This window comes from Miniopterus natalensis, chromosome 15, assembly GCF_054644295.1.
Source record: "Miniopterus natalensis isolate mMinNat1 chromosome 15, mMinNat1.hap1, whole genome shotgun sequence".
Classification (NCBI taxonomy): domain Eukaryota; kingdom Metazoa; phylum Chordata; class Mammalia; order Chiroptera; family Miniopteridae; genus Miniopterus; species Miniopterus natalensis.
The window spans coordinates 8,523,119-8,541,701 of record NC_142095.1 but is presented as its reverse complement, the minus strand read 5'-3'; the positions used below and the strand labels follow the sequence as shown (position 1 = coordinate 8,541,701).

The following is an 18,583-nucleotide window of genomic DNA, read 5'->3' as shown; positions in this document are numbered from 1 at the left end:
CGCACACATGCACGCACACACGTGCGCACACATGCACGCACACACACGCACACACATGCACGCACACATGCACGCACACACACGCACACATGCACGCACACATGCACGCACACACACGCGCGCGCGCGCGCACAGCGAGCTGCCTGAGGACAGAAGCAGCGTCTTCCTTCCTTGGGTATGTCCAGCTCCCAGCACGGGTCTGAAACAGAATCTTTAGGCAGCAAATATTAAATGAGCGAATCAAGGGTGGCTTGACCACTTAGGCAACGGACGGATGGGGATGGGTGGCTGGGCGCCGGGCTTTGCAATCAGGCCCTCCTGGCTGCGTCAGGGCGCCCTTTCTCCACGGGGCGCACCTGAACACAGGCGACGCTGATGACGCACTATTTATGACGGTGACGACACCGGTGACGCCGTGGAAGACCGAGGCACAGCGGAAAAGGCGGGGCCAGGAGCGGAAGTGCGGCCGGAGTGAGCCGCGTCTCAGTTGCCATGGAGACCGGACGAGCCCGGGACAGCTGTTCCGCCAAGTCTGGCTCCTGCGGGTTTGCGGGCGCAGCGTGGACCCCAGCGCAGCGCCCGTCCGGGGCCCGCACCTCCAGCCAGCCCGCCTTGCTGCCCTCGCTCGTCTACCCCGAGGCCTTCCACTACGGCTGCGGGAGCCGGCCGCGCCGCCTCTCGCCGCCCGCGCTCCCGCCGCTGCCCGAGCCGCACCTGCTGCGCCCGCGCCCCACCTCCCTGCGCACCCAGGAGATCTCGCACCTGCTCACCGCGGTCTTCCGCAATTTGTACACGGCCGAGGTGTTCGGCGACGAAGTGAGCACAAGCTTGATCAAGGCCCGCGGCAGCGAGGATGCGCTGCACGAGGAGTTCGTGGACGAGCTGCAGCAGGTAAGGCGGCCCCGCGGCCCCCTCGCCGTTCCTCGCGGTGCTCCCCCGGGCGCCTGAGGACAGCGCTGGGGACCCAGGGCGCGCCCCAGAAAGCTGGGCTCCCGCAGTACTCCGCTGCTCCACCAGTGTGAGCGCCTGTCGGGTGCCCGCGCTGTTCCAGGCGCTGTTCCAGGCACCGGAGACTCAGCTGGAAAGAGCTAATTCCCTGCCGCACTGTTCCCCACATTCTAGTGGAAGGACGCTCTAAACACACACTTACACAAATACACGTATACTATCCACAGAAGGCCTATATCTGTAACACCCATCTTTATTTCTCTGCACACGTGTACACATTACATACAGACATACCTCGGAGGTATTGCGGGTTTGGCTCCAGATCACCATAATAAAGCGAGTATGCAACAAAGCGAGAGCTAATCTTTTTGCTGGCGGAAGGCCTTGCCTTCAGTTTGTGAAAAACACACCTGTGAAGGGCAATAAGGCGAATTGCAATAAAGTGAGGTATGCCTGTATTGTATATATAAATAAAATGACTGGGATAGATAGAATAATTGTTCCCAGGAGATAAAACTAAAAGTCACCCCCCCTTGGGGTGCTGCCTTTGTGTCTCAAACTACAATCTTAACCGGGGTATTCATGCCCAGATTTTAGGAGGCATTCCCAGCCTCTGGAACAGCAGCTCTACTTCTTCATCTGTGCAAGGCCAAAAGCAGCCAACCTGAGTCCTCTCTGCTGGGCCTGACTGCTGACCACACTGCTCGTAACGGGGGCTCAGCTGAGCGCTTTCGAGCAGCTGAGGTCAACTCCGCAGGGCTGGCAGCTGGAGGCTGTGTGCTCACTAAGCTCCCTGCAGCTCAGTAGCAAGTCCTTTGAAGGGCGATCTGGGTGGCACAGCCCTTTGTCCACCACGGTGGTGTGCCAACTTGTATTTGGTATTTCAGAGTTTTGATGGCGGCTCTCTTTACTGTGAAGTCAGGAGATGGATTTTCCAACTTGCCTCTGTTACTGACTCTCCTATGAAATCTTTAAGTCATTTTCCTCCACGGGCCTCAGTTTTCACACATGTCGGGTTGGGCCCGATGGTCTCCATAGTTCTGTGACTGTTCTATGCTTTGCGGGAAGCCCTGATGCTGGGGTGAGGTTGAGTAAAGCTGTGTGATCTCATACGTCTGTGCATTTGGTCATCCACCTGCCAGATTCGGAAGCTGTATAAGCAGCGGTTGGATGAGTTTGAAATGTTGGAGAGACACATCATTCAGGCCAATGCACGGGCCCTTGCGGAGAAAGAGCGGGGCATGCACCAGGCCAGAGTCAATGTCCTCGAACCCTTCATCAAGATGCCTCCAGGTGTGTACAAAGGACCCCCGTGTGCCTTTCATTCTGACTCCCCAGCTGTGAGTATATTACTGTATTTGCTCCACTGCTCACTTTCTGGTCTTTATCTGAACATTTGGACAGCAAGTTACAGATGTAATGTTTCATTACCACAAAACACTCCAGTGTGTGTGTCTCCAAACCAGGGACACTCTCCTACATAACCCTCGCACAACCCTCCAAGCCAAGAAATCAGCATTGGTGCAATATTAACCTCCAGTTCACAGATCCCATTCACATCTCACCAGCTGGCCCACACTGGCTCTCTCTGCTCTCTGGTCCAGGATCCTGTCTAGGAAGTCATGGTGGATATAATTGTCACGTCTCTTTTATTAGACTTTTCCTTTGGAACAGTTCTCTGATCTTTTCCTGCCTTTCATGTTCTTGACAGCTTATTTTTTCCAATTTTTTTTTATTGTGGTAAAATGCACATAATGTAAAATTTACCTTCTTACCATTTTTAAGTGTACAGTTCAGTGGTTGGGGTAAATACATTCTAATGTATAACCACCACTGTCATGCATCTCCATAACTCTTTTCATCTAGTAAAACTGAAACTGTATACCTATTAAACAATAACTCCCTATATCCCCCTACCACAGCCCCTAGCAACCAGCATTCTATTCTCTGTTGCTGGGATGTTGACTGCACCTCTGTGATAAGAAGCAGTAATCAGCAATTAGAGCATAGATCCTGGATTTTTGGAGAACCAGGGTCCTTTTAGTTCACCCAGGTTCCCACAAACTGTATGCAGGTTGCCCCAGAAACATGAGCACAGATGCCTGCTCTGGGACTGGAGATCAGGGCTGGGTAAGTACTACGGTGCTAGGAGCTGAAGTTAACCACAATTTACTGTTTCAAGTTTTTCCCTGAAGTTATAAGCCTTAGACTCCAGAGTCCCAAGTTAGTTAACATTAGACAGGCTCTGCCAGTGCAGCTGTTGTCCAGGCAGAGAGACAGATTTTTGGTGCTCCCTACTCCATGTTGTCCCAGAGCCCCCTCTCTTGACAGTTCTTGGCAGGCCTCTCATTCTGCAGGATGGTTCTAATGTTTGTCATGACCAGACCCAGACTCCTTTTTGGCAGCACCACCAAGTAAATTATGCTGTGCTCTCCCCACCGGGGCACATCAGGAGGCACAAGTGATGTTAACCTTGATCACCTGGTCAGGTTGGTGTCTGCTGGGAGTTCTCCACGTTAAACTCTCCAAGTTAAATTGTAATTTATTAGTATTTTGCAGAGAGGCATTCTCAGATTTTACCAATATCCTGTTCCTCATCAAAGCTCCATCACCACTCCCCCAGCACTCACTGAGAACTCTTTCTCTGTCAGCCACCTCTATGGTGACACTTTCTTTAATCAATGTATTCGTTAAAGGAATTGTGCTATCTTTCCTATAGACATGTCCACAGCCTGCTTTGGCTGATTTCAGCATGTTTACCGTGTTCTTATGATTTCATATTTCCTGCAACTCAGTAATTCGTTCTAGGGCCTTAATGAGGTTTAGGTTCCATTTTGGAGGGTATCAGGCAAGACTGCTTCATAGGTGGTGCTGTGTGCTTCCTGTAGGAGGTACATGGTGTCTGATGTCTCTCTTTTCATGATGCTGGCAGCCTTCGCCTGGATCTGTTATTTCATTGGGGGTTGTAAATTATAATGAAATGCTAATGGTACTGGAATACTTCCATAAAGAGAAACTTTTCAGCAACTACTGTGATTACCCCAGGGTATGAGCAGGATTAATTCTTTCCCCTTATTTGCCAGCTTTTAAAATAATGAGTCGGTCCCCTGGCATCTTTCAAACACGACTAATGAGGTTTATTTAGTTTGTTTTCAGTACCATTATGAACTCATGGATTTCATAACTACAATTATATTTATTATCCTATTGATGCTCCCCAGCTGTCCCATCTTTGACCACTTGGAGCCTTTTCGAGTTGACTCCTAACTCTTGAACACAACACGTCTTTGATGACTTCCTTGCCTTCTGGAATGGTCAGAAGGCTCATCTTGTGTTTTTATTGCCCCAGACCTGGAATCAGCCATTTCTCTAAGAAGCCCTGGTTCCTTGTATTTTCCCCCAAAACTTTGATCTATCTTCCTGTGTCCCTGAAAATCATTATTTTCCCGTGCAGTAGGCAGAAGGGACAGGGCTCTTAGGGTTGGGAGAGCTGACATATCTGTGGCCTAGAGGCAGGAAGAAGTGAAAGATATAGTGGTTTAGAAAGGCACTACACTTACGGGCTGCTCTTAGGGACCCGATGCTGCCTAACATGAATCCGTCCAGTGATTCTGTGAGGTAGGTTTCTATCCATTTTATAGGTGTAGGAACTAAACTCAGAGAGAATCAAGTAACTTCCCTAAATCCCCACAGCTCAGAAGGGCTGGGACCCAGAGTTGAACTTGAGTGTGTCTGCTGCCAGAGCCCATCTCTTTCTTCTATCAGGAGGAGGAGGAGGGATCGTTGACCAGGCGCACTGTCACACTAGGCTAGAGAACTTCCCTTAGGGTGTGGCTCTGAGCATGAGGACCTGTCCTTTGCCAGGCCTGCCACCTCTGAGGCTCAGGTCCCATTAGATAGTAGATACTCAGCACAGGTTCCATATCTCCTCCTGCTCCCCCCACACACAGCAGAGCCATGGAGCTGCCAGAATATTTCCCTCAGCCATGCAATTATTTATTTACTTAAATATGTTTTATTGATTTTAGAGAGAGAGGGGGAGAGGGAGAGAGAGATAGAAATATCAATGAGAGAGAAGCATCCATCCGCTGCCTCCTGCAGGCCCCCTACTGGGGATTGAGGCTGCAGCTCAGGCAAGTGCCCTGACAGGGAATGGCACCAGTGACGTCCTGGTGCACGGGACTACCGGGCCTCAGCCAACTGGGCCACACCCACCAGGCACAACCATGGATTTAGGCAGAGATTTTTGGTAGCAGATTCTCAGGAGGTTTTATTAGTTGCCTGATATCCCTGAGCCTTGGGAGTCAGACACTATCCCTGTGTCCCTGTCTTTGGTGGGATTCTTTTGGCTAGAGATCAGGGGAGATTAAATAATTGGTTGTTGTGGGGGGTTTTTAATGAAAGTGTAATAAAATATTGAGAACCAGGAAACAAACATCAGTCATAAGACTTTTTCAATGACCTTAATTTTTTTCTTTTTGCTCAAGATAATATTAAGTTATAATCAGACATTTCCGGCTCTGGTTTCTCAGCCTTCTGCTGGTAATGCTTCTCTCTTTTATTTCAGAAGTAGCAGAAGTAGAGACCTTAATCCAGTTCCCTGGACACACCTCTGGTCCCTTCTCAGGGGCAAGGTGATGTAAGAATCTTTTTTTAATCTTGACCTAAGGATGTATTTTCATTCACTTTAGAGAGAGAGAAAGGGGGAGAGAGGGGGCAGAGAAAGGGAGCATCGATGTGAGAGAGAAACATTGCTCAGTTTCCCCTACCCTCAACCCCCACTCCCTGAACACACCCCAACCAGGGATTGAACCCACAACCTAGGTATGTGCCCTGACCGGGAATCAAACCCACAACCTTTTGGTGTACAGGATGACACTCTAACCACTGAGTCACACTGGCCAGGGCAACCAAGAACCTCTTTTAATGTAGATGACTGATGGAGAGGACATTTCCCTGAAACTTTTCTTGAGGCACAGAGGCAGCCTTCCTCTGTTTGCTAATACAGACGTCACAGGGTGTAAAGCATACATAAATGTCTCCCAGACAGAGGGAGAAAGATCAGATTTCTGCAGAACATCTTGTGCTTTCATTCCCTTCCCTTCCTGGTAAACTGTCCAAATCATCTCTGGTGGACTGGGTGAGCCAACCCCCTGCAGAGGGAGCCATGCTCAGGAGCATAGAGTCAATGCAGGAAGCTCACCCTTCCCAGGTGGGCAAGGATGGTCACAAGGCAAGTGCAGGGTTTTCCAAGGCTCACGTGGTACATAGTCCAGGCCTGACATGGAGAGAGACTTTCCAAACACCAGATAAGCAAACTGCTCCCTGCATCTGCAGACATAACGTCTATCCACCCACACCCCGGGGGATGACTGCAGAGAGAATGGTATCAGATAAGAGGGTACATTTCCTTCCCACATGGCCTTTGCTCTTTGTATGAAAGTTTGATCTTGTGATGTTTCAAATAGGCCATCACCAAAGTCTTTGAGAGCTGGACTAGGCTGTGTCAACTTGACATTGCTGCCGCTCCCTGCTGAGTTCTGTGTTGCAAAGGAGAGCCTAGGGAGTGCATCTTCTAGAATGTACCTTTCCCCGGTGGTTCCAGGATAGGCCACTGATGAGAGGCCCTTGGTGCGTTTTGGAAGGGAAGCCACTATTCTCAAGAAGCAGTAGCAGACCGATGACTGGGCAGCTGTGAATTTCACAGCAGCTTCCAGATAACTTCTCAAGAACCCAGCCTCAGGGCTGCTGGCTGAATCTGTTAATGACAGTTCCCTGGCTTTCTCTCTCCCACTCCATAACCCCCTGCATTCAAACCAACCCTTTATATATGACATATGTAGAGTAATTTCTGTTTTCCTCATCAAGCCCTGACTATTACAGTAACTAGGCCAAATCTCAAAATCCCCAAATTAACATATGATAGGAAAAACATGTCTTCTTCACTTGTCTCTCCTATACCCTTGGTTATAGGAACCTCCAAAAGGAGAGGCCATTTAAAATCACCATGTTGGCCCAGCTGGGCATGGCTCAGCAGTTGAGCATCGACCTAGGATCCAGGAGATCGAGGTTCGATCCCCGGTCAGGGCACATGCCCGGGTTGTGGGCTCCATCCCCAGTAGGGGGTGTGCAGGAGGCAGCCGATCAATGACTCTCATCATTGATGTTTCTCTCTCTCTCTCCCTCTCCCTTGCTCTCTCTGAAGTCAATAAAGATTTTTTTTTTTTTAAATCACCATGTTTGTTAATAGAGCAAGCAACAAAGTTTGAAAACTTCCAAATCTTCCATTCATCCTGTTTATTCCTTAATTTTTATCAATGTATTAATATACATGGTTTGAGAAAGTCGAATAGGAAAGCTTTAGTGAAATATAAAGAGCCTCCACCCATGAATGTCATTATAAATTTGTCCAAACCCTTAGCATGTACAGCACCAAGAGTGAACCATATATGAGCTGTGGACTTTGGGTGATAATATTGTGTCAGTTATAACGTATGCACCACTTTGGCGGGGGACTTTGATAATGTGGAGGTTATGTATGTGGGGAGGGGGGTAAAGAGTACATGGGAAATCTCTACCTTCTCCTCAGTTTTCTGAGAACCTAAAACTTCTCTAAACATAAAGTCCATTGAAAAAAAATGTTCCACCTCACCTCTCCCAACCTCAGTCCATTTGCTAACATGGCCATTTCTAGCTTCTGGACATTTCTAAATATTAACTACTCTTAACTACTACTACTTGGCTCATCAGCCATAAATAGTAATCATTGACTTCCCACTCTATTAAATAAGATTTTCTCTCTCATGTGTCTATGGGTCATTTGGGGGTTGGATGATCTAGGTTGGGCTTGGACAGCTGGACCAGCTTCAAGCTGTGGGTCTGGCAGAACTTGGCTCCTTGCTGCAGGTTGGCCTCAGGTCTGCTCCACGTAGATTCATGCTGGGGTCCAAGATGAAGGGGCAGGAGCTTTTCTCAGGAGCAGGGAAGCTCTTCTCATCATGATGGCAAAGGCTCAAGAGGGAAAAAGCTCAGCTGTACAAGCACATTTCAAACCCCTGCCAACATCTCATTACCCAAGTCATATCGGTCACATGGCTAAAGTCAAGAGTGAAGTGTGCTCTGTCTATAGTAGCAGAAGCTACATGGCAAAGGACCTCTGAATATGAGATGACTGAAGAATTGTGGCCGTTTATTTAATCTACCATACTTCTCTTGATGCTGTTTTGTTACAGGCCTCTCTGTAACAATATTTTAGCTCAAATAGTACACAACACAGCCTTGCCCAATGGCTGTCCTTTGTAAGTGCCTCGTAAACTTGCTGATTCGTTTCTCAAATCTCAGAATTACCACAGGGCTCTGAGAAAGAATTTTCTTAGATGGTTTAGGCTCAGAGGGTGAAGGAAGTTTGGGTGTGGCTTCTTCAACGTCCGCCTGACTTGAAACACCTGTCCTCCTTCCTTCCACGTAGTGAAGACAGTCTTCAGATGGTGTGTGGACAACGAGTTGCTCCAGAGACATCATTTGATCTGCCCCAACGATTACTACAATGACCCAGTGCCGTTCTGCTCCGCACCTAAAGGTAATGCTTCTGTATTCTCTCAGAGCCTGCGATACTGTCCCAGGGATGCTCGTTAGCAGCAGGACCACTTTGCTGCCATGTCCTTGTTCATAGGGTCCCCTCGCCCTTTTCTTTAATTTTGATAGTGACTATTGGGAGCATGCCACGTCCTCACTAGCTCCCTGACACCTGCAAGAAAAAAGTCTCAACTCCTCAATGTGGAACGTGATGCTTATGTCAGCTGCTCAGCGCCAAGAGAGGAAAACATTTAGAAATGTATTTGAATGAACCATAGTTCCTGATGGAGTCAGCATGGCCCTGGGGGTTTTCCCCTACCCCGTACAGGACCAGGACAACTTTTTGCCCTCTGAGTATGGAGGGAAGGTTGGGTAGGAAGGCAGAGAAGGGTGTGTGTGTGTGAGACAGAGAGAGAACGATTGGGCTAGTTTCCTGTTATATGGGAGCTATAATCTTCCGAGAATGAGTGGGGTGGGAAGCTAGGTTGTGGGGCCTTAAGCAGGGAGGTATTTGGAGGAGTCATTGTGCGGATTTTGTGGCCAAACATCACGATGGCCTACTGGTGCCAGGCTCGGAAGAAGAGCTCTCCAGCAGCCCTGGTATCTGAGCCTCTGCTGATCTCTGGGGCTTTGGAGCTGAGAAGGCGCTTGGGGTGGGAGGATTGGGATCCAGAGAGCTGAGCACGCTGAGGCAGGGAGAATCGTAGAGAAAGGAGGCCAGCAAGAGGTAGCACCATCAAGTGTCGTGGGACACCTAGCCTCTCAGTACTTTAAAGTGAGGTGCAAACCCACTATCTTATGCAGGTATAGAAGGATGGAGTTAACCAGTATTGAGGATTTATCAGGCGTTGTGCTAAGAAATGTGCGTTGGAGCCAGTTTCATTGTGCTCTTGCTAGCAATGAATGTTCTCATTTAACTTTTCTGGCATGATCTTAAAGATATAAAAAGCCAATATAAACTTTGGTTCCTGTGTGAGCTTTTAAGAAGCATGTTTACCTACGGGGTATGTGAAAATGCGTGTGTGGACGACAGTGGTCTACTCATGTTCTTTGACTGTGTTTATCAACAGACATTTTGTTGTTGTTGTTAATCTGCACCTGAAGATATTTTTTCCATTGATTTTTTTTTTTTTTAGAGAGAGTGGGAGGAAGGGGGGCAGAGAGAGAGGAGCATCCATGTGAGAGAGACACATTGATTGGTTGCCTCCCGCATGCACCCTAGTAGGGGCTGGGGATCGAACCTGCAACCCAGGTACGTGCCCTTCGCTGGGAATCGAACCCACAACCCCTTTGGTTCGAGGCCGATGCTCTAACCGCTGAGCCACACCGGCCAGGGCAACAACAGACATTTTAACACTCAAGTCCCAAGTCTCAAGTACATAAAATAAGGTCCAGTAGTCATTTATGCTGAAGGTCATGTACATCTGGTAGTAAATGTGAAAGTTTGGGACAAAATATCAAGTGGTTTATTTAGTCATCTGAGATACGCCCACCTTCACACCTTGGTGGGGAACTTGGTTTGTTTCCTTGGTGCCATAGGCAACTTAGACCCTGGGTATTTAAAACTGACGTTCAGTTGCGAGAGGCGTTCCATCCAAAAGAAAGAAGTGACCAAGAAGCTTGAGGCTTCATGCAGGAAGGCTCTCACTGAGCCTGAAGACGAGGCAGACTGCACTGTGGACAGCCTGACATGGGACTCCTCTTTAAAGGCCAAACGCAGGAGCAAAGAAACTGCCAAGGTTAGTGCTGAGGCCTGTGCACAGTGGGGGGGGGGGGGGGGCAGGGAGGACGGGAGATGACGAGGGGAAGGAGTTCCAGGGGACGCAAGAAGCTGTGCTAAATCCACAGCAAAGTCGAGGAGAGTTGGCAGTGGCCACCTGTGGGTCATGCCATTGGCCAAGGTGTCAACACACACAGCCCCTCTGCCTGGCAGTGACTCTATGCTTTTTCTGTGTTTCACAGACAGCAAGCCCACCAAGGAATAGAAGCTGGATGAACCACTTAAGCATGTCACAGAGGAAACTGGAGCGGCTCCTCCTTGCGAGGATGCAGCGCCGGAACTGCTTCCTGAGAAACCCGCGGTTTTTCCCTCCCAACACTGCCCACGGCGGCAGGTCCCTCGTCTTCCCCCCCAGGAGGCCGGCGCTGCCGGGGGCGCCCCGGAGCCGAGAGCCGGACCAGAGGTGTGTCTTTCCCTCACTCGTGCTCAGAAAACCTAACGGGAAGATGTTTAAAACATGCAGTCCGTGGTAAAATTATTCTGCAACCTGTCGACAAAAGCCAGCCAGTGACATACTGCAAGGTCCCGTGACGGCGCGGTGTGTTGGTCTCGCAGGCGTCAGTCACTGTGGCATTTCCCCGCGTGGGTGGAACTGACGGCCTTTCTCCCGCTCTGCCCCCGCAGCTGCACTGACACCCCGGTGTTCGTCTCTGAGCCACCAGTCGCATTTTTCACAGATTACGAAATTGGATCAGTTTATGAGGTAGAAATCTTATTTCTTTATATATCCTACTCCATCTGCTTCCTTATTTTTTAAAAAGTCTTTGATATGGAATTCTAAAACCATTCACAAGGGGAGGAAAAGACTATAATGAACCCTGTGTGCCCACCACCCAGCTTCAACAGTTAACTCCAGTCTGCAAATGGGATTTCATCTCTCACCACACAATTTCTTTGTGTGTGTGTGTATGTGTGTGTGTGTGTGTGTCTGTCTGTCTGTGTGCACATGTGTACATTGGAATATTTTAAAGAAAAGCCGAGACATCATGTCTTTCTTTAGGTAATACTTCAGTATCTCTAACAGCTAAGAACTTTTAAAAAAATAACCATTATCACACCCAGCGATATTAATGATGATTCTTTAATATCAGCTAAAAACCATCCATATCTGATTTTCCTCCATTTGGTTTTTTTTAAGTCAATTTACAGTTTGTTTCTTTGAATCAGAATTCAAATATTGCATCTGGCCCTGGCCAGTTTTCTCAGTGGTTAGAGCATCGGCCTGTGGACTGAAGGGTCCTGGGTTCAATTCCCACCGAGGGCACGTAGCTCAGTTGCAGGCTCGATCCCCGGTCAGGGCATGTGTGGGAGGTAACCAGTCAGTGTTTCTCTCTCACATCAGTGTTTCTATCTCCCTTCCTCTTTCTCTAAAATCAATTTTTAACGAATTTTTTAAAAAAGAATTACAAATGTAGTTACAAAATAATCATGGGGATGTAAAGTACAGCATAGAGAATATATATAGTCAATAATGTAAGAACTATGTATGGTGCCAGGTGGGTACTGGAAATATTGGGGGGATCACTTTGTAAATTATGTAACTGTCTAACCACTATGCTGTACACCTGAACTAATAGAACATAATATTGAAAATCGATTGTAATAGAAAAATTTTTTTAATTTCTCTTTTTGGCAAGAATCCTCTTTGGTGGGGCTGTGTGTCTCATTGTAGACATTGGGAGGCACATGCCAGCTGCCTCTCCCATTATCAGTGATGCAGGGCTGCAGGGGTTGTGAGCCCAGTCCATCCTTTATCAGGTCCTTATCGACCTTTCACTTAATGGCTTCAGTAGCCTTAAATTATTGTTGCCTAGATCCATTTTTTTTTTTTTTTAAATTAGGGGTTACCAAATGGTGATTTCTAATTCTATTAATTAGCTGTGATTTCCTGTTTTAAAAACAGCTTTTCCTCTAACTTCTATTCCTGTCCCCTCTTCCTTATACTCTCGGTACCCCTATAGGTAACTATTTCATTAGTTTGGGTTCTTCCATTGTTTCTTTTTGGAATCATGAGCAAATATGTAGATCTCTTTGAACCCCCCTCCTCACTGTCCTCTGAACCTTGCTCTTTTCACTTAACGGCATATCCAGGGGTTCCTACAAGAACATCGTGTAGAGACCCGCCTCATCCCTTTTTCCCAGTTTCCTTCTTCATTTAACGCTAGCCTCCCACCAGCCTGGGCAATCAGGTCAAGAGCAAGCGTAGCCGTCGCCAGCCCTGCTCACCCCATGCAGAGACACCTGCTGGCCTAGTCACGACAACCCCTCCACGTACACGTGGACTGCACTTGGCAGTTTAAAGGGTGCTCCTTGCAAATCCGTAATTCCAACACGTAAGTTCTAAATGCTAAATGTTAAATCATTTTATTTACCTCTTGAACTTACTAGTTATATGTTATCTTTTGGGCTTCTGTGTCTGGTTATCACGTTTCAAAGACAGTTGGGGAAGCTGGCAAAGACTCAGAGAAAGGGAGACAATTTCGGTTGGGGAGTGATAGGGCAAAGGGGGAGCTGCCTGGGGCCCCGTGAAAGACAGTCGTATGCGGGACTGGAAGGCGTCAGCTGTGGGCGCTGGTGGGTGAGATGAATGCAGTCTGCTGAACATGCTCCCTCTGTCGTTGCCCCGTTGTCTGCTGCTCATCCCTTGCAGCTTGTTTCACTGTCACTTCTCTGGAAGGTCACCCTGACCTTTCTTGACTGGATTAAATGTCCTGCTTGCAGCCTCTTTTTGTACCACTGGCTCTCTTGTGGCACAATTTTATACTTATCTTCCCCACTAGAGTGTAAGTAAGCCCAACAAGGGCAAGGCTTATTTCTAGGTTTGTGTTGTCATTTATTTCATTACCGGTGCCCTCCGTAAATAAGTGCCAGCTGAATTCATGAATAGTTGAATATAGGCCTACCTCCCGGTCTTGCCTCCCCCGAGTAAGGTAAATCAAGAGTCAATGACAGGTGTGTGTGTGTGTGTGCCGGTTGTCAGGATACAGCTGTAGCCATGTGCCAGAGAGCCAACACGACTTCTCCATGTGGCCTCGGCTTCCTTACAGAATGGCCACCTCTGGGTGATCAGACTGTACACGGCAGCTCAGAGCTTCTCAGTGAGTATCCTAGCAAGCGAGATGGAGGTTGCATCACTTTTTATGACCTAACCCTGGAGGTTACGTAGTAGAGAAAGTCACTACTTCCCCTGCATGTTATAGGTTACAAGTGAGTCACTAAGGTTGGCCCAGATTCCAGGGGAAGATAAATAGAACTCACCTCTCAGTGGGGAGGGGTGTCCAAGAATATGTGGACTCGTTTTAAAACTAGTGCAGGTGATAGTTAATAGCAACCAGCCCAGCCTAGAGGAGGCCCAAAGGCTCTAGGACAGGTTGACTTACAAGAGTGACATTGATAAGAGGCCCTGATAGGTCTGGACATCAAAAGAAGTCATAAATTTGGAGATGTTTATGCTACATACATACCTTATAAAGAATCAGTTCCCAGAATTTATGAACTCCTACAAATGAATAAGAAACATGTCAAGTACACAAGTGGCAAACTGGTAAAAGGATATGAACCGACACCTCACACAAGTCAGACCAAATGGCAAGTAAACATATCAAAAGACGCTCATGGTCATTAGTAGCAGAATGAAAACTAAAACCATAATTCAGGTCTCCCCACACTTGGGCCTGGGTCACTGGCAGATTAGTGCAGTATGTTGTGCTGCCCAAAATGGACTAAAATGTTGATTTAGGAATATATACCTGTGAATAAAATTGTGAAGACATATTTCAAATTTATGTTGCTGTTACCTGGTTGGGGGGGGGGCGGCTAAGGTAGGGCTTCATCTGTATTTTTTTTTTTTTTAATATGTCTTTATTGATTTCAGAGAGAGGGAGAGAGAGATAGAAACATCACTGATGAGAGAGTCATTGATCGGCTGCCTCCTGCATGCCCCCCACTGGGGATCGAGCCCACAACCCTGGCATGTTCCCTGACCAGGAATTGAACCGCGATCTCCTGGATTATAGGTCGGTGCTCAACCACTGAGCCACGCTGGCAAGGCTTCATCTATATTTTTAATGTTTTATTTCTTAAGCTGGATGATGGAAACATGACTTTTGTCACATTGTAATTTATACATTTTTTCCAGTGTAATGTCTCACAAAATAGAAGCAAAGATGTGTACGTGGATTGGGCTCCTTTGTGCGAGGCACTGTGCTGTTGCTGGTGGGGTGAACGTGTGTGAGTTCCAGGCCTTGCCCAATCTGAGCGGCAGGGCTTAATGGGACCAGGTGGCTTGAGTGAAGGAGAGAGGCCCAATTTCAACCCTGGCATATGGGTGCCCATAACACCCCTCAACTGGGCTCATGGCAAGAAGTGGCCCAAAGGGATATGTGGGGAAGAAGACAGTAAATAAGAGGTGGGACGGGCAGGACTTTAGAGCCAGATGTCCTGGGCTCAAACCTCAACCCTGTTACTTACCAGCTAAGGAGTATCTTTGAACTTCAGTTTCTTCTGTGTAAAGAACTATCTCTATAAATTATTATTATTTTTTAATCTTTACCTGAGGACATATTTGGAGAGAGGAAGGGGACATCAATGTGAGAGAGAAATATTGATCAGTTGCCTTCCGTCCATGCCCTGACCGGGGATCGAACCTGCAACCCAGGTATGTGCCCTGACCGGGAATCAAACCGGCAATCTTTTGGTGCACAGGACAACCCTCACCAGCTGGGCCCTCCGACCGGGCAAGAACTATCTCTAGATAGTTCCCACCGTGCGAGGTTATCGTGAGGTTGCCCAGGCACATGGCAGAGACTTCATAAACAGTGGCTGTTATTTTAAACAGGACGAAGACTAGGTCAGACTGTGCCTGTCTTCATGCTCACCTTGTATTTTATTTTTTTCCAAAAAGAAACAAAAGCAGAGAGACTAGCATAATGAATCCCCATATGCCTATCCCTCAGCTCAACAGTTCCCAGCACCTGGCCAAGCTTATTTCATTTACCCCCCTCCCCCTTCCCATATTACTTAGTAAACCCAGACCTCATGCTGTCCGTCCATCCGTGTTGCTGCCTCCTGAGCCCCCCTTTACCTTTGGACAGATGGCCGTCTCCCTGCAGAACATCACCTCGACCAGCCGCTGCCTGCGGGTGCTCCCGCCTTCCACTCCGTACTTCTCTCTGGGATTGGGTGAGCTTGGCCGAGCCGATGTCTAGACTGCCTCGAAATCACGCGCTGGGCTTGCTCCCAGTTCCTGGCCCAGCTGGCCCTCGGGTGACTCCTAGGCTGTGTCCTGAGCTTGGGCCATTAGCAGTCCCTGGGGGCCCCTCACGCGCTGCTGGAGGCCTGCCCCCTCCTCCCTGTGAGGCCTCTGAGTCCCGACAGCTCCTCTCTCAGGTCACCTCCCTCCAGGCTCTTGTTCTGCCATCTCCTCACCCTTCACGCTGTCACTTAAACCATTACAGTGGCATCCAATGTCACAATATTTTTCTCAAGAACAACTTACCATGCCATCCCAGCTCAGGAATCTTAAATGGCTCTCTTTTGCCCGTAAAATAAATTTGAAGCCACAGGGTCAGGCGTGGCGTCGCCTAACCATTCTGGATGTACCCCATCACTCTCCCCACCCTGGTGTTTTTACCCGGAGTCCCTGCCCTCGCAGCCTGCTCCCCAGCACACCCTGGTGGCTCTGCCATTGGCATGGCCTTGGCCCAGAGGCATTTATTCACAGAGCCAGCCCAGCTGTGGTGGGGTCTGTAGCCCTGAGTCCCAAGCCCTGGCAGCTGGCGGGTCCTCAGATCCTCATTTGTCACTTTTGTCCTGCACAGGAATGTTCCCAGGAGAAGGTGGAATGGTGGCTCCTGGAATGACCTGCCAGTACATTGTCCAGTTTTTTCCTGACTGTCTTGGGGACTTTGATGATTTTATCTTGGTCGAGACCCAGTCAGCCCACCCGCTCCTGATCCCCCTGCAGGCACGGAGGCCACCCCCAGTGCTGACACGTGAGTGTGTGCCCTGCTTCCTCCACCCCCCGGAATTCATCAGGGTTGGCGAGTCCCTATAAGGACTGCTGGCTTCCTGAGCCCTTTGTGGCAGCACACAGCTTGGCAGGGGCTTCTGGGTCCTGCAGTCTTCCACTGTGTCAGTCCGGATTGTCCCGCTTCCCAGCGCAGGCTGACTGAATTAGCACAGCCCGGGAGGAGGCCAGCAGCCCTGTTAGCCCCTGCATGGCTTCTCTGGCTCGTGGACACCCCTGAGCAGGCCTGTGCCACGTGGAGGCAGGAAGGAGAGCCTGGAGCCTTCTGGGATGTTGCCTATGTGGCCGTGGGGGTGGGCTTCTTTGGGGAAGCTGACTTTGGCTGGGGTCCCTTCCTCACAAGCCTCTTTAGCTGGACACAGGCTGGAAGCTGGGATTGTGACCACAACCCCCAGGACCATCCCCAGTGGGCTGAGGCTTGAGTTCACAGTGTGTGCTGACTCCTGCTGCTCTAGCCAGGAGTGGGAGCAGGGGCCAGGGGTGTCCCCATTTGTCCTCTCTGATCTGGGTGCTGGGGGCAGGGGTCAGGGCAGGTCCCCATTCATCCTCTCTGGCAGGGCTGTTGGGCAGGGGCCCGTGCTCTGAGCTCTGGTTGGACCTCGGGGGAACAAGGACAGTAGGGCCATTCACAGCGACACGTTCTGTCTCTTGTGCATCTTGTCCTGTGGCTGCAGTGTCGCCGGTGTTGGACTGTGGTTACTGCCTCACTGGGGGAATGAAGATGAGCAGATTCCTCTGCAAAAACGTGGGCTTCAGTGTCGGCAAGTTTTGTGTGATGCCTAAAAAGAGCTGGCCGCCCACAAGTTTCAGGGTGAGTGGTCACAGATTGCTACCTGGGAAAAGAGCAAACCCATCAAAGGAAATAACCTCCCGTTAGAGACACGCTAGAGCACACCTGTGATTGGAAACACACAGAAAATGGAATTTTAGAACCTCTCTATCCAATCCCTTTGTCCAAATGAGAATCAGTATGTACAGAGACCAGCGCTGTATCTCTGGTTGTGCCACTCATATGTGCACGACCCTGGGCGAGTTGTGTCACCTCCCTTGTCACTGCATTTTACTCACCCAGTCAGTAACTGTAGCAAATGTTTGAATACATCAGAGGTCACAAATTAGCAGCTCTTTGGCCGAATTCTGGGGGCATGTTTATTTGTCACAGTGCTGAAAAATATATTTTGAGCCAACATTTACAAATATCCATGTGAAATGTGAAGGTTGAGTAGATGCTTGCTGAATGAATGAGCTTCCATTTCTTCATTAACAGGGGACTGGATGATCCTTAAGATCCTTCACATTGAAAAACGGGTGTTTGGAAGAGAGAAGTTTGTAATTCGATCACTGGTTTTATAGTTCCTCCCACACTGTTGTATAATCTTATGCTTTTCTTTAAGAATATTGCAACCGTTGGCTTCGTTGAGCAGCCTCCCTTTGGGATCACGCCTTCGGTGTTTGAGTTGGCTCCGGGGCAGGAAATATTGGTGGAGGTAGGTAATGAGGCGTTGGCATATATTTCCTCCTCCTTAAGACTGGGCATAGCTATTTCTTCAGCCTCTTGCATGATTTCATTGCCTCTGTGTTTTCATGACCCAAATATCCACTCCCATCCCAGGCCCCAGCCTTCATGGTTTCTGTGGAGGAGCGTGTTCTTGCATTCTGTGGGGTAGTGTCACTTGGCTGTCTTATGGCCTCTCTCATAAAGCAAGTGCAGGAAGCCCTAGCATTTCCATCCCGGTGCCTGAGCATTGCTTGTCCACACTGTTAGCCTGGGAGTCACTCTCACCAGCCTCTGAGCTGCTTCCAGGATCTTCCCATGGTTGGTTCTTAAGTCTCTCTTGGACACCCCTCTCCCCAATCTGGTACCTGGGGTGACGCCAGTGGCTTAGTTCTCTCTTTCCTGATTCATCTTCAGTTATATAGTCAACAAGACTCGCCTTCCTTAGGCCTTACTCTGAACCTCTGCAGAAGCTCTCAGAGTCTGCCCCCACCCCTCCGGGCTGTGGGCTTCTCCTTTCCAAACTGGCCCCTTTAAGTGCTCCCTTCAGCTCATCACACCTGCTCATTGGTCCCCAGAAGAGCCTTTGAGAAATGGTGATGTTTTCCTGTCCTTGTCACCCTCCCCGGCTCCCTGGCCTAGGATTCTGATTCTATGCTGTTATGTGACTGGCTGTGGGGCTTTCCTCACTAACCTGTTGAGGGAGACACTGATATTCAAGAGTAAAAGGTGTCTGGTTTCTGGGGAGGGGACTTGG

The 18,583-nt window shown here is 48.9% G+C and overlaps 1 protein-coding gene across 1 annotated transcript in view; it reads left to right on the top strand.

Annotated features, from left to right (window-relative positions):
* The first annotated feature begins 492 nt into the window (after nt 1-492).
* DLEC1 (DLEC1 cilia and flagella associated protein) overlaps nt 493-18,583 on the top strand; it is a 41,603-nt gene continuing 23,512 nt past the window's right edge. Inside the window, exons 1-10 of the mRNA XM_016196205.2 lie at nt 493-891; nt 2,091-2,241; nt 8,417-8,527; nt 10,063-10,262; nt 10,486-10,706; nt 10,928-11,006; nt 15,397-15,484; nt 16,123-16,296; nt 17,006-17,142; nt 17,726-17,818. Coding sequence (XP_016051691.2) covers nt 493-891; nt 2,091-2,241; nt 8,417-8,527; nt 10,063-10,262; nt 10,486-10,706; nt 10,928-11,006; nt 15,397-15,484; nt 16,123-16,296; nt 17,006-17,142; nt 17,726-17,818 — 1,653 coding nt within the window. The remainder of the gene's footprint in view (nt 892-2,090; nt 2,242-8,416; nt 8,528-10,062; nt 10,263-10,485; nt 10,707-10,927; nt 11,007-15,396; nt 15,485-16,122; nt 16,297-17,005; nt 17,143-17,725; nt 17,819-18,583) is intronic.